This window comes from Cebus imitator, unplaced genomic scaffold (genome assembly GCF_001604975.1).
Source record: "Cebus imitator isolate Cc_AM_T3 unplaced genomic scaffold, Cebus_imitator-1.0 Scaffold827, whole genome shotgun sequence".
Classification (NCBI taxonomy): Eukaryota; Metazoa; Chordata; class Mammalia; order Primates; family Cebidae; genus Cebus; species Cebus imitator.
In genome coordinates this window covers 218435-234899 of record NW_016108142.1, presented here as the reverse complement: position 1 = coordinate 234899, position 16465 = coordinate 218435, and the positions used below count along the sequence as shown (strand labels likewise).

The window sequence follows — 16465 nt, the reverse complement described above, 5'->3', positions numbered from 1 at the left end:
AGGTTTCTTTTACATAGATGAGTGATATTCAACCTGGGAGACATAGGTTGAACCTCTCCAAAGGAGAGATTATTTGAGCTGTGATTTCAAAGGTACTGTAATATGGATTACTATTTACATAGGAATATTTAAACATGGATCAAGCACAAACACTTTATTTCTTCTAAGGGAGATTTAAAGGAAATAGTATTACATAGCTTGAAAGCTTATGGCTGGCTTGGTATATATCTCAACTAATCAAGGAGTAATTATTTTAAAGAGTGATGGAATAATATGTTAGTGACCAAAACACCAATGATGCAGCTTTCCCTTTCTTCTTAGATTTGGGTGTTATCCCCTCGTCCTGCCGTCCTTTCCTACAGAATTACCACTTCATTACACAGATTAAACTTAGGGAAGCAAAGCCTTAAGGAGTAAGTTAGCAGAATTTATATTTAAAAAGAGAGTGACTGGTAGTGGAAGAAAAAAGGAGTGATTTTTGTGAATTTCAGAATATGCAAAGATTTTAGGACTTATCCTTTGTTACTGTCAAGAAGTTAAAGAAATAAGTGGTGCTGATGCTAAGGAATTAAACTGAAGGCCTGTCTTGAGAAGTAAAAGTCTGAACTGTTGTAGAGAAATACTATAGGAAGGAAGATTGATGACACAGCACTGATGGAGGGAAGTCTGAGAGGAGGCAGAGTGCACAGGTGTAGGGATTAGCTTTAGCAAGTTAAGGAAGGAACTGTAGCTGGGAGAGGCAGAACAATTTTGACTGGACAAGAATAGTGGATGATAGAGTTTATGAACAAATAAAATCATTATTTTTCATTGAAGTCATATACTGTGGCAGATAAGGGAAGAACACAGCTACCCAGAGGTACTGAGGGTTTGTAGAAATGGTAACTACCAAGGAGTGAGAAAACGATTGAAGTGCAGTAGATAAAACATGTTGGCAGATCAGCAGTAAAGATTTAACCAAAGTCCAAAAACCTATGTTTCTTACTTACATTAAATTTGTTTCCTATGGTGGTGTTGATAGCATTGACTGATTTTCTTAAAAAACAAAGCAAAACAAAATCTGTGTCTATAACCAAAATGTCCTTTATTCATCCATCAGCTTTCCAAATCAAATAATTCTAAATTCCAAGTGAGAAGCATTTTCCTGTTGCTTACGTCAGTGCAATACTTACTCTCTGGTCTTCAGGACTCAGCTCAGACATCAGCATTTCTGTATTGTATGTGCTCCATTCCCAACTCCGGTTGATGAAATACTCCATCATGGAAACAGTTCTTAAAAGCCGATTCATGACCTTTGTCATCCTGAGATAACCATCAGATAGAAGTAAATACCAGCACACCACAGATGGCTGCTTCCCTGTCACTCTACAGAGATGTATGAGAAATTATTTTTAACAAAATGCAAAAATTATCCCTGTCTCTTTCTCCCATTCTTCATTAAAATTTGTATTCTTTTTTCCCGCTTTCACATTAACTCTCTGTTGATTCAACAGAAAAGGAAAAGGGCTGGACCTAAAGGTGCTTGTTTGATTCCACATTTAATACTACCACACTCCTCTTTCTCTTTTCTAACACCTATTTCTCAAGAATAGCAAACCTATTTTAAAAGTTAGCCAACTATTCAGCTTCAACGACATACTGTTCATTTTTTGAATTCTGTTGTAGACAATTACAAAACTTATTTCTCATCTTTTATTTTTTTTGTGAGACAGGGTCTTACTGTGTTGCCCAGGCTGGAGCACAGTGGGGCCCAGCTAATTTTTTGTATTTTTTGTAAACAGCGTTTTGCCATGTTGCCCAGGTTGGTCTTGAACTTCTGGGCTCAAGGGAGCCACCTGCCTTGGCCTCCCAAAGTGCTGGGATTATAGGCGTGAGCCATTACACTTGGCCTTATTTCTCATCTTTATTGTACGTTCTTGTATTTTTAAAAATTGATAGGATCTGAGGCCTTAGTATATAACTTTTGGGCAGAAGTGTAGACTATAATATTGTTTGGTGAACCAAAGCAGTTGTCAGTCATAGTGGAGATTTAAAAAGATAAAATAACTTCATGTTGATAACCTATTCTGTATTAGGCACAGCCCCATACTTTTACAAAGTATTCCCTCTGCTAATTTCGATATCATCTTGTTAGGTAAGTCTGCAGTTTTAGAAATGAGTAACATGAGCTTAAGATAAAGTGTCAAAGTCAAATTCCAACCCAGTTTTAACTGACCTCAAAAAACCTGTGCTGTGTATTCTCACTACCCCTGTAAACCATTACGCAAGATGAACCTCACTGTCCAATCTCGCGGTCAGGACTTGGACCAGATCATCTTTGTGCACCTCCCAACTTTAAAACAATTTACAAAAACTTTCATATATAATTTTACTTGATCCTAACAATATGGCTGATAGAGAGTCAGGATTTGTATTATGCATCCCCATTTTACAGGGAGGTTGTGCTCAAGGTCCCATAGCTAATGGCCCACCTAGGTCTTTTAGCTACAAGTCACCTTTGGCCTGTAAACCACTTGATTTTTAGTTAACCCCATCTTGATAATAGTGATTACTGTAGTTGACTCAGTAATTACCTATGATGCTGTTGTGGGGTTTGGGCTTACTTCTCGTAAAAGATAATGCCCATGAACCTAATGAGTCATAAGATATTTCTCTCACTGTATTATAGGAGATTTCTTAGGCATGAGGTAGACATCATTGTGGCTTGATACAAGCACCTTAATAGGGTTCCATTTTAAAAATATGAATGAATGTAAGATATATTGGTTTGTACCCCTCATACACTGTTGTGACAGTGCCAATTGACAGTCTTCCTTTAGGGAGGATCACCTGGCAGTAGTCACAAAATCCACATACCCTTTAATCCAGCAGCCTCACTCCTCAGCATCCTCTCCTGAACACAGAGGTACATTCTACAAAGGGGCAGGCACCATGATATTCATTGCCCCGTTGTTTACAGTAAAAAAAAAAAAAAAAAAAAAAAAAAAAAAACAAGCTTTTTTAAAAAAAAAAAAAAAAAAAAAAAAAAAAAAAACACTGGGCAGAATGACTTAGATTTTCGTGGAAAATTAGTGGAAAAAGTTGTTAAATACACGTGACTGATTTATATACACATACGCCCCTACTGCAAAGCAAACTATGTCCATATATGCAATATGTCGATATATGGATATAAAAGCATAGAAGAGTATATATAAGCACATCTGGAGAAGGAAAAGGTCTAGAAGGATTTTAGCTTTTTCTGCCATAAAGATTATTGCTAAAATACATACCACACAACAAACCAACAAATATTACTGTTTGACTTCTCACAAAATACATTTGGATTTTTGTTGTGTCTCTTCCTTCTGTGTTTGTCTTTTTTCCTAACTGAACTTTATTCTTTATCCAGGCCGCCTTCTAATCCTGACATATTTTAAAACCTTAGCATTTCTACCTACAATATTTGTTTTGTTTTTCTTTTTCTATCTTTATTTAGTAAGCCTCATACAAATATTTTCCGTATAATCACAATGTTTCCTTTTCACCTTGCTCAAGAACTTGAGTTATGAGCTCCAAATGAGGTCTCTAAAAATTTAGATAAATTCTACACTAAGTTTTAGTCATTTGCATTGCTAATAAAGATGATAATTAAATGCAATGAAGAAGGCTTCCTCCCTTATCAAGCGGCTAGCACAGAGGTTCATACTTCTGATTCTTGATCACAAAAATTGCCTTAGGCAATTATAATAATGATTCCTCTGACATAATATTATTCCAGCGAGACAGATAAAGGGATATATCCTATGCCACACAGCTAGGTGGTGACAGCTGCCTTCACATCAGCATACTGTATTCCCTCTAATTTCTTCACTCATCTCTAGGTGGCAGTAAATCTGGTTCCAAATACTGACTTTGAGACAGCTTTCCCCACATCCTTCCTGTCACTTCCTTTGAGACTACTTCAGATTCTTTCCTTAGCTTCTATTTCCCCATTTGTAAAATTGGGATGATGAAAATATCTTCCCTGGGTAGCTGTGACAATGAAAAAGGGACCATCATGCATCATCCTTAGCCCCATGATTGCCACAGTAAGCTCCCAGTCAGTAAGGTTGGCCATCATTATTGTATATTTAAGATTACCTACCTATTCGGAAAACCCTAGTGATAGAGTCTCAGTTGCTTTTCTTTTAGTGTGAATGATTACTTGCTGAATTCATCAAGCAAGTTCTTTAACATTTACCTTCCTTTATTGTGCTGGAGCATTTTTAATGTCTTTTGTGGCTTCTCACTATGACTGCTTGGTTTGTTCAAAACTTATACAGGTTGAGTATCCTTCATCTGAAATGCTTGGGCCAGAAATGTTTTCGGTTTTGTTTTCAGATTTTAGAATATTTGCATATATGTAATGAGATGTCTTGGGATGGGACCCATGTCTAAAGGGAAAACTCATTTCTATTTCATACACACTTAGCCATATACACATAGCCTCAAGGTAATCTTATACTTTAAATGATTTTATGCATGAAACAGTTTTGAATGTATTTTGACTGTGACCCATCACATGAGGTTAAGGTGTGTGGAATTTTCCACTTGTGGCATCATATCAGCACTCAAAATATTTTGGATTTTGGAGAATTTCAGATTTTGGATTTTCAGATTAGGTGTGTTCAATCCATATATATGGGTAAGAGTCAATTGTCTCCTTTAATCCTCCACTGAAGGAAGCACTAAAGATTTGAGGGCCTTAATCTCCCATACAGTGACACTCTCAGAGCCATTGACTCAGCTTCTCACCTGGGCTTCCTTCCAGTGAGCCGCAGATAGAAGTCATAGATGATGGCAGGGGCCCGGTGGCTGACTGCATTCCTGTACTGGGTTGTGAAGTTGTTGGTGGTAAAATCAGCATATGGCCTCCTGAAAGCTCTCTCAAGTGGGATTTTTTCAAAGGTTGCCAAGACTTGGAAACCTAGGGAAAAAAGAGAGTAAGTGCTAGAGGAGAATATAGGCCCATCATAGTGGAAGGCATTTCTAATGGGTCAAAATAATAAAGAAGGATTTGCTGTGTAGAGTCAAGAATCAATGTGGGCAAGTGGTTCCCTGCAAACCGAAACAATGTGAATGGGTTGAGAACTGGATCCTTTATTTGAAACATTTACTCTAAAACAAATTATTGGGGAAAGACTTGTAGTCAATACAAGGAGGTACTGTTCAGAAAAATGTAAATCTGCATTTAATTCTAAGGTTATCTAGTCTATTCTGAAAGCCCCAAGACAGAGGCTAGAGACCTTATTTCCCTGGCTGGACCATTACTTTTAGAACCATTTGGAAAGTTTCTTAACATTTATTTGAACCTTTATTAAAGGTTTAAGTCAAAGATTCTAAAGGTAAGATTTCCTTGTGTTAATTTACTTTAATACTTCTCTGGGAATATGTTAGACTCAATTGTCCACTCTGGTATCCAGGGTTTTATTCCTAATAGTATTTTTCTTTTTATATTATTACTTTGATTAGGCTTAAATGTACATTTGTGAGTTCAGTAGTTCTTTCCAAAAGATACTCATTTGAATTCAATTTTATTTAATGTATGTAGGTTTTTTTCAAAGCATATGCCTAAAAATTTATCTGAAAATATAGATCCTACATAGAGAAGAGTCGCAAGAATCACGATCATCTGGTCCACAGGCACTTATAAAAACATACGTGGCATTATTAAAACATTTGGTTATGTGCATGACCAAAAGCTATGCACAGGTTGATAGCCTAAGAGATTCTGATGTCAACGCTGACATTCTGATCTATATATCAATATAACCTGTTCAACATTTCCCTAGGGATGTGTAATAGACGTTCACATTTAACAGCTCTAAAATTGGCCTCCTGATATTCCCACTACCAACCACCCCCTTCCCAATACATATACAAACTTGTTTCTTCTTCAATCTTATACCTCTAACCAAATGTTAATTCAATTTTTATAGTAGTTCAGGCAAAATCTTTAGGGTCATCCTTGGTTCTTCTCTTTCTTTAACAACTCACACACAATTGAACAAAATCTATCAGCTCAGTGTTTGAAAAATACTGAGAATCATAATTTCCACCTGCTGTCTCTCTGATCCAAACCCCTAATGTAGCCTGGAGTGTCTCAGTACTGTCCTAAGTGGTCTCTGCCACTACCTTTGCACCCCTATAGTCTGACCTCCATGTAGCAGAGTGATTCCTGTAAAATGTAACTCAGAGTATATTATAGGTATTTCTCCATTCAGAGCCCTTCAGTGGAATCACATCTCATTAGGGGCAACGCCATGGTCTAAAAGGTCTTGCACTATCTGTATCCTCACTCTCTGTGCCCACCACTCTGATTTTGTCTCCTACCATTCTCCCTGTCGGTGCTTCCCCTGTAGCCACACTGGCCTCCTTGCCGCCCTTGAATATGATTAAAGAGCTGTAGCATTTATCGTTTCTTCACCTTGGAATACTTCCTCCACATGTCCCTCCAATCTGCCCCCTCACTTCTTTCAGGTCTCAGCTAAGATGACACCTTATCAGAGAGACTTTCCTTGGCCATCACATAAAATAGCAGCCTTCCCACATCACTATTTACTTCTTTAGTCTGTTTTATTTTTCTGCAATCACTCAACCATATCTGATGTATATTTCTCCTTTCTAAGATTTATATACCATAACAAAATTATGTCTGTTTTGTTTCAACCTATATAGTACCTTGAAAAGTGGTTGGCAGGTAATCAGCACCCAAGAAATATGTTTTTGACAAATAAATAGCAACATACAATTACTTTCCATTTCCTAAATCTATACCAATCCTTCCATTAGTCATTACAAATATATTTATTAAGCATTTAACATTTGCCAGGCACTGTGGTAGGTGCCGAGGTAAAAAATATATATATGATATATTCCCTGTCTATTAAAGAATTGGCAATCTGGTAGGAGATGTGGACAATTCGGAATTACATATTTTGCCTGAGTATTCTGCTAGAGATCAGTACAGTGTGCTCTAGAGGAAGATAAAAGAAGCATCTAGCTCTGTCTGGGTGCCAGGAAGGGGATGGGTGAGGCTGGGTTAGTAAAGGTTTTCTGAGTGAGCTGTCCAAATGGTAATAGCAAGAATTTACTGAAATGTCCACCATTCTAATCACTGTGCTTAGCACTTTATCTTATTAAACCCTCCCAAGAGCTCCTTGGAATAGAATAATTATTATTTTCATTGACAGAAAAGAAGTTGATCTATAGGGAGAAACTGAGTGATGTTTTCAAGTTGATATAACTAGTAAGTAGTGGAGTCTACTAAATGGTAGGACCCATACCAGCATATAATATTTATGTGGGCATGGATTTCTGTTTAGTGATATATCCTCAGAACGAGAATAATGCCTATTTAATAAATACAGGAGTGAATGAATGCGGTATGATTTGAATCCAAGTCTGTAAGATCTTAACGCCCAAGACTTTTAACCATTAAGCTACTATCTTTCCAATCTGAAGACAAGTAGAAACTAATGCACATGAAGAAAATTCAATTTGGCAATTGAAAACTGTACTTCTAAATCCTCATAGGTCAAAGAAGGATTTAAATGAAAAATGGTTAATGCTTAGAGAGGAATGATAACATAAACATTATACAACAAAATGTGTGGGATACAGCCAAAGTGTCATTTCAGGGAAAAATAAAGCCATAAATGCATGTATTAGAAAAGCTGCATATTTGTGAGCTATGTTTCTAAGTTAAAGAGAAGAAAAAAAAATAAAACAAGAGGAAGGGGAAAATAGAGATAAGGCAATACATCAATGCAACAGAAAAACAATGCAACATAATAAGAGTCGATAAAGCCAGAAGAAATTGGTTCTTTGAAAAAAAAATAATAAACCCTCCAGACACACAAATATTATGAATTAAAAGAGAAACACAATTACAGATACAGTTTAGGACAAAAATATTAATATGAAAAATTTTATGTGAATATATTTTAAAACAAATTCTTAGAAAAAGAGATAAGTAAAATTTACTAAAACTGATTCCAGCAGAAACTGAAAGCCTGCAAAATTCTTTAACTATTGAAGAAATTGAAGCAATAAAAAATCCTCTCACAAAATTAGAAAGATAATTTATAGGTAATTTTACCAAGTTCCAAGGAATAGATTGCTCCAATATTATACAAATACTTCCAGAGAATTGAAAAAACAAGGGAAACATATTATTAGCAAACTGAATTAAACAAAATATAAAAAAGATAACATGGTATGACCAACTTGGGTTTATCCTAAACATGGCAGGATAGTTTAAAATTTGAAGCCTTCTGCCGAAAATTAGCAGCAAGACAACAATATGTACTATTGCCATTTTTATTCACCATTGTATTAGAAGTTCAACAAGAGATATAAAGACTTAAGGCTTGAAAAGATATGAGTAATACTCATATTTTTGCAGATTAAGTAACTGTCTACGTAGAAAACCAAGAGGAAATTATGTACAGTTTCTAGCAATAAGTTTAGCAAGATGGCTAAAGAGTCAATATGTGAAAATCAACTGCATTTGACACTGTTCACAAAAAATTATAAAACATGTTTTTACATAAAACATTTAAATTAGTAAAAAAAAATGTGTAAATTACCTAGGCCCTAGGTATAAATCTGATAAAAGATGCTTAAGACCTGTATGCAGGAGATTAAAAACTCTTCTCAAGGGACATTAATGGAGACAATTCTATGGAGAGATAGCCCATGTTCACCCACCCAGCTGTCTATCACTCCTTGTAATGTCACCTAAGGCTATGTATGTTCAACATCCTATCACGTCGCTACTGCTACTAATAGGAAGCCCTCCTAAGAGCCCTGATAGGAAACACAAATGAGTTCAATTTGTATGCAACACCAAATTAATTAGTAATAGCTTCCAGATGCTGTATTAGATGGGAATCTAGAACAGAGCCTTGACACAGGGAGAAACAATGTAGTATCAGCCAAAAATGTTTGCTATATGTGTAAGAGGAGTAGAGGAAAATACCTGTATGCCAAGTGTTTTTCATTCTTGGAAAAGCATTTTTCAATTCAAAGCCTATTATAAATGAGCCATAGCCTCTAGCTGCTCTGCAATAGAACACTCAGTGAAGTACTATGGCTTACCATTGGAATGTGTAAGGAATAGTGTTAACCTATGTAACAGGGAAAGAAGGGGTGCATTAGTAAGTACTAAGAAATCCTACAGAATAGCCAAACTCCCTGCTTTTACCTTCTACCATAATTAGATGTTTAAGTTGTACTCAAATCTATTTCCATGGTTTTTATATATTGAACAGATCCAATCCTTTACATTCAGACAAATCAATCATGTGTACAGTAAAGGATTTCTCAAAGTGGGTTTCAACAAGCATCAAGAATCATCTAGATGCTTATTAAAAATATGGTTTCCTTAGCAACGCCCAAAACCTTGGTCCCAGGGTTCAAGGAATCTGGATGTTATTTTTATTTCTCCCATAGTGATTCCTATTCACTTTTACAAATCACTAGTAGGATGGTTACTGCACACCCAAGAGAGACAAGCTGCATAAATTAATGATCAGTATGACAGACTTAATAACAAAGGAATAACATCACCTGACTTTTCTAAATCTCATTGATCACTGATCATATTGCATTCTCAGTGACATTATCAAGAAGGGAAGGGGTGTGTGTAGGAGCTGCTGCTCCAGCAGGGAGGAGTATTTCCGTATTTTATCACTGACATTCTTTATAACTGCCAACTTTTGCTTTGTTTCATCATTGTTTTTTAAATCTCTATGGACCCCTTACTGCTTATGATCATGTATATGTTCCCACTGACTCCTTTCCTTGGTAACCACAGTACATTCTAGTTAACCACCACACATTTACAATTTATCATTATTTTGTCTTTTACTTACTTTTTGTCTTTCTCCCCGTGTAGGCTCTAAGCTCCATGACACACTGTCAATTTTTTCTCTGTGTCAGACACTAGTAATTATGCAGTTACATGGCTATAGGTACTTACCCATTTTGCCCCAATTGCAGGGATTGAGGTTACCAGATGTACAGTGGTAGACTAACGTTGACTTAGGTCTGAAAAACGAAATAAAAATTAGATAAATACAACAAAATGGAAAACTAATGAAATAAAAATAAGGAAGAAATAATATTTAGACAGAGTGGCTTCAATAATTCATCTGATGCAAGGCTTCCATCTTTTGTTCTTTCTCTGGGTTAATAAGAAAAATGGAAGAAGACTAGGAAAAGCGTGTGTGTGTGTGTGTCTGTGGGTGTGTGTGAGAGAGAGATGTTAGGAGTGGCATACTATGGAGCACATATGTGTGAGTTCACATAAAAAAATTTAATTCTGTTTACCATTTACTAACACAGCCAAATAGATGAACAACCTATGTTTTTAATCTTTATACCAGGAAGCTTCCCCACACTTAGTGTTTCAACTTTTGGCATTTACCAGAGTTCAATTAAAAAAAAAATTCTCTCATTTCATCAACTTCTATCTCCTTTGCGCTAAAAAAGAAAGCTGAATTTTAGACTACTGAATAGAAAGAAAAGCCTTTTGGTTATTAAGAATGTTATGGTTAAGTGATTTAAAGGTTTTATTACTTTTGAGCAGCCAAGTACCAAACTGTATTTATAAAACAACTCAATGCATATATGATGGCATATTAGGAACTCTACAAAATATTGAAACAAACACTGCCTCACCTTTGGGATCTTGTACAGTGAAATGCCTATATTTGGAAAATGTGCCTAATGTATTCACCCTCCCACTCATGAAATCTTTGAAAGCCCACTTTAGCATCCACACCTGTGAACTGCAGTATACCATCCTACAGCTAGCGTGAGATTGACAACTGTATCAACCGGAATTAAGTCTGCCACAGCCATTGGAGTAGCTTTTATGGCCCGAAGAAACCCTTTCCCAGCCTGCATAAGAAAAAGAACACAAAATATTAAACCAGGTCTTAAGTAATAGCTGGGGCTAAGGTTTGTATCATCAAACTGATTATACTAGTGCAGTAAGTGAAAACAGCTAATCTTGATCCACTGCTTACCGGGTTCTTATGCTAAGTCTGACTTCCTCAGCCCATCCTACCTTCTCAGCCAAGTGCAACTCCAGCATATCCATGAACTACTAGTTTTCCTCAGGTTAATTTAGGGAATAAATTTCCTCAAGTTTGTGAGAGGTTAAACTCAGTTAATTCACAAACACCAATAATAAACTTTCATATCTAAAAATCTAATTCATGATATGTTAAGAATTAAGATTATACAAATTTCCCATTAATTTTCTTATTACTATTTGTTTACCATTTCCTTGATTTTGTTTTCTCCTAGGGTTTATTAACTTACAAGCAATAGTAGGCACTAAAATTTAAGAAACATTTATTTGAAAAAAATAAAAACTTTTTTGGGTCTTGGAAAAATTGCCTTATTATTTACTTTTTATTCAGTATCTTAGTTCACCTCACAGATCACTGATGTTATATAGATGTAAGAATTGGGAATTATTCGTGTTACTAGTTTGTTGAGTTTATGAAATTGATTCTTTTTACTTTGCATGTTTCCAACATTGATTTGCAATGATTAACGCTTCCTTATATTACTCAATTCTGTTTTCTTATAACTAGCACCCCTTCTTTCAGACATAAGAAACCAATTTAGAACGCTTTAGAAGATGTAAATAAATATTCAGCTTTGCATATAATGAAACCCACTTTGGGATCATGTTGAAATAATGATGTCATAAGTCACCAAACGTTCACCCCAACTGAACTTTTTTAGAAGAAAGAGTTGAAGATGGGTGGGATACAGAAAGAAAGGGGCTGCTAGAAAAATCAGAAATTAGAAGGAAGGTCTTCATCACTGTCATAATTCACTGTCTCATATTTGTATTGTAATTCATGTTGAACATAGTTCTGAGAGGAACAGAGACAGATTCTGAAGCGCAGTCTGAATCCCTAATAAGATTTAAACTCATTTAGATCCTTGATTTCCTATTCATGGTACAAAAGAGAGAAGTTGGTTGAGTCCCTAAGTGCTTCAGTGATAGCCATGAAGCCCCACAGCTCGGCTGGGTCAATCTGGACTCCAGGGAGATGCTCATTGAGGGCTGCTTACCTAGAAGAGCCACTTTTCTCCTTGTAAGAGATTATTCAAAAGTGTTGCCTATATTCACGGATTTTTTGTATTTGAAAAATTTGCTCCAATTGGTAGTTGTCTTTCTGGTATTCATTAAGAATTATTGATGTATATCTCTTTTCTATATCCACACATAAACTCTTATATGTGTTTTATAATCAAGAATTTAATAATCTTTGAAGCTACTATTTTTATTGCATCCTCAATTCACTGTACTAATTCATGTCATTACAAACTGCAAAAAGGAGGAAATACCCCCATCTTGTGGTAACTAAAGAAAAATCCTTGATGCTCAAAGACTTTTCAAAAATAAAACTCCTAAATAGTAATTGATAGCACATTATCTCGTGTTTTTTGATAAAAAAATTCTCAAAGGATAAAAATAATTTCATCCTACCTCTGTATTACAATCAGAATAATTTAAATAATATGCCTCAACTGTTAGTAAAATAACATTTGTATTTTTGGATTAATGAAGCTAAGCCAGCACTAAGAATTCTGTTACTATTCCTGTACCACGTTTCAGGGAGCTACCTCTTCATCGTTATACATACCGCAATAATGAGTCCACTAGGTCCATTCAGATTATCAACCCAACCCTAAAAGAAAGAAGGTTTCTATCGGTTACACATTTCAGAAATTGTTTTATCTTTGGAACAGCTGCAGGCTAATGTTAACAAATTTCAAACAGGAACACTCTGAGACCCCAGCCAAAAACACTATCTATATTAAGATCTCAAAGATCAATGGCAAAGCATTTGCTACTTTTTGCACTTTGACTGTGCAAAAATTAAAATTTTGCCAGGATTGTTTTTCATATCAGGAATCATGAATGGTTTTGCAGTGTTTTATGACCTCTTATGGACTAAATTGAATCTTGTCCTTATATGATGATCTGTTAGCAATTCACCAACCATATTTCACCTCAGTCCTGATTTTAGCCTCCGTAGGAGAACACTGAAAACATGATTTGTGCTAATGGCCCTTTTCACTTTTTTTTTTTTTTACCAGCTATAGAGTCCATGCCGTATATATATATGTATATATACATATGTGTGTGTGTGTGTGTGCATGCGTGCATATGTGTCTATGTATTGACTTGCTTAAAGATGTTACAAAGAAGATTATGTTTAAGAGCAGTTAGAGGGAAATGTGTTTTTGAGTTTGTTTCCTAAGCCCCAAGCCATTCAGTTGACCTTATTATGTCTCTTTACCTTACAGTATAAAAGTCAAATGTGTGTGTATAACAGGAGAGGAAAGAGAAGAGAGGAGAAGATGAAGGGATTAATATTTAGTGGGTGTTTTAGTAGGAACCAGCCTTTTACTAGAGACTAAGCACTCCTCATACATTGTTTTATTAAATCAACGCTCCAAAGTAGTATCTGTCCTGTTTTATGGAAGGGACAACTCAAAAATGTTGCATTGCCAGTAAGTAGTGGAGCTAGAAGTTATCTGCCCCAAAGCTTCACAGACTTGCTTTGAAGAAGATGGTATTATTCAAAGTACTTTCAAAAGGACATAGCAGTATGCTGAGGTTACAAAAAAAATTAGTATTCCTAAACTGAGCTCCTTCTGTGAGCTTCAAAACTCGTTTCTCCTGGCAGTTGCAATGCTACCAATTTGGCCATCAAGAACATGCTGGTATGCTTAAACTATAGTGGGAAAGCCAAGATATGAAACCATCACCCATGGGAGTTCTGAGACTAGAATAATTAGAAGCTAATTTAAGATCTCTATCCAACTCTAGGACAGTCAGGGTAACTGCCAGAGGAGCCACATGATGTATAAATCCTGAACCCAAAGTGGAATTTTGTCCTAGTGAAATGGGTTCATATTTGATTGGCTGCACTTAGCTATAAATCCTGAGGAGAATAAGAAGACATCAGAAAGTAATTGGACTAAAAGAACCTTAGTTTGGAAGCAAAACACAGAATCCAGGTGAGTGGGCTTACTGGGAAAGGCTCCTGCCAAGTTGCTCCCACAATAGAGGGCCTTATGATGGCGATGTTCATGTTCCCGCTCTCTTGCTGCACCACCATTTCTCCCAAGGCCTTGGTGTAGGTGTAAGTATTGGGCCGATCGCCAATCAGCTTGGGTGTGATCTCGTCAATAATAGCATCGTCTAACCACCTAAAAGGTAGTCAGAGTAAAAAGAATTCTAGTAACATGTGTTAGACAATAAACCAAAAGGAAAATGTGAGACACAGACAAACAAAACTTCCACCTTCAGCCTTGGTACTGGAATTTGGAGCAGTCACATGATACCAAGTTTGAGGGTGTACCTGTTCAAAGCATGCATGAGCTCTTTGCTCTCCGCTGCTAAGTCCAGTCTTATCAGTCAAATCCTATGTCCTTCCATCCAAACAGATAAGTAGGTAGTAGGTAGACTGATAGAATCAATACCAATACTACTTTATTACTACTAATAGTATAGGGCTATTAGTACTACTTTAGTAGTACTACTTTAGCACTACTACTAATTTATCAGTATTGATTACGACTTTATCTGTACTGTAGTAGTATAAATTAGAGGTTATTACATTTAACCTCTTCCTCTCCAACAAGCTCATAAGTACATTCATTTGACATTTTTGAGTCCCAGTCATTCTCCCAGTAGTACACTGTATGCTATGTTCAGGGAGTTAGAGGCTCTCTTCCAAAGTGTTTCCATAGCAGCCCTAATCACTGTTGTCTGATAAAAACCCAGTGCACTGATCCTGAAGCCTTTAGCTTTAAATTTTAAAAATTTCATTCAATGAAAATCAAATCACAGTGACTACTTTTGGCAGACTTACAATCTGTTTTGGCAAATCTGTGTAATGTGTTTTGAAGGTCTGTTTAGAGTCTAGGTTAATAACTTGATAATTATCTCCAGAGATTTCCAACAAATTCATAAGTCCGTCAAGTGGGGTGATTATAGTGCTCCGAAATAGCTTCAAAATCACGATTATTGAATACTCCTACTTACAAGATAACATGTATCATGAATAACCAAGTTACCATAGCATCAGCCTAATCTTTCTTAAAAATATGTCAGAACCATTTGATAACCCTAACCTCTATCGACACCTCTCTAAGAGAGCAACAAAATTATTGTCAATTAAATATGTAACATTTCTTCTAGCTGACAGATCTATGTGGTTAAATTATGGATATAGCATAGCTTTTAAAAAATTAAGCTACTGGAATATGCTAGTGTGATTTTTCTAATCAATCTGGTACATTTATTTCTATTTTATAGAACATGACATAACTATACTATTTTGATTGTGGTAACCACTTTGCTGACATGACACATTTTTGAGCAACTAAGATGTACATGATAAGACTTACTCAGAATCATAACTTTCAATTTTAATGCCTCATTTGATCCTGAGGTAGAATGTGGGCATTGACTGTAATGTTTCCATTTTTCTTGCTTTGCTTCTGTTAGTGCTGAGAGCCTTTTCATTTAAATTGAATAGAGAAATATTGAGGGGTTCTAGAATTAAAAACAACTTTAATTACATAGAAATATCTAGGATATTTTAACTATATGGTCACCTGGCGGCTAGGAAAGAGTGTAGGATGATGCAGACAGCTCTCCATCTTAACAATAACCCTACCACTACCTCATTTCATTTGTGGGTCAACAGTGGATTGACTGACCTAAGACCCTTCTCTCTTACCTGCAAAAATATACAGTTTATGAAAACCAGGTCTTGAGGGAATAGAGCTTAATTTCAATAAGGCTGTAAAGAAAAGAATCCTAGAAAACATCAGAGCCCAACAATGTGCTGGGGATGTATGTCACATGGCTAGTACCAGTTGCTGTCATTAATTTTAGGGTACATGGAAAGGATAATATTTGGGAGGGTGGGGGACTTATAAAGCTTGGTGAGTTTGCTTGTCTTAGAAAACTGTGGTTTTATAGATTTCTAACAACATGTATGCAAGAAATTTTAATATTCTATAGATGGCTTGCCTCTGCTACTCTCAGCTATACTTGTATTTGGCTGTTTTATCTTCTCGTTCCAATTGTACTTATGAAAATGGCAATAATTATATTCATTCTAAATTCTCAGGCTATCATGAGAGTAAACAGGAATACTCACAACTGCATTTAAGCTCTTTGATAAAACAAAATGAGCCAATAAACCTAAGGCATTCTTATTTTTTAATAAAACAACCAGTGAGCATACATCTTCGTAATAGTTGGTCTTAAAATGTAATTTCTGGCCAAGTGAAGTGGCTGAAACCTGTAATCCCAGCCCTTTGGGAGGCTGAGGAAGGAGGATCATTTGAGTCCAGAAATTTTTTTTTTTTTTTTTTTTTTTTTTTT

At 35.9% G+C, this 16465-nt stretch overlaps 1 protein-coding gene across 1 annotated transcript in view; it reads right to left on the bottom strand.

Annotated features, from left to right (window-relative positions):
* Positions 1–16465, bottom strand: part of FAR2 (fatty acyl-CoA reductase 2) — a 154416-nt gene that overhangs the window by 1555 nt on the left and 136396 nt on the right. Inside the window, exons 5-10 of the mRNA XM_017520375.2 lie at positions 14097–14274; positions 12699–12743; positions 10811–10929; positions 10007–10074; positions 4777–4948; positions 1173–1302 (exon numbers count right to left, since the gene is read on the bottom strand). Coding sequence (XP_017375864.1) covers positions 1173–1302; positions 4777–4948; positions 10007–10074; positions 10811–10929; positions 12699–12743; positions 14097–14274 — 712 coding nt within the window. The remainder of the gene's footprint in view (positions 1–1172; positions 1303–4776; positions 4949–10006; positions 10075–10810; positions 10930–12698; positions 12744–14096; positions 14275–16465) is intronic.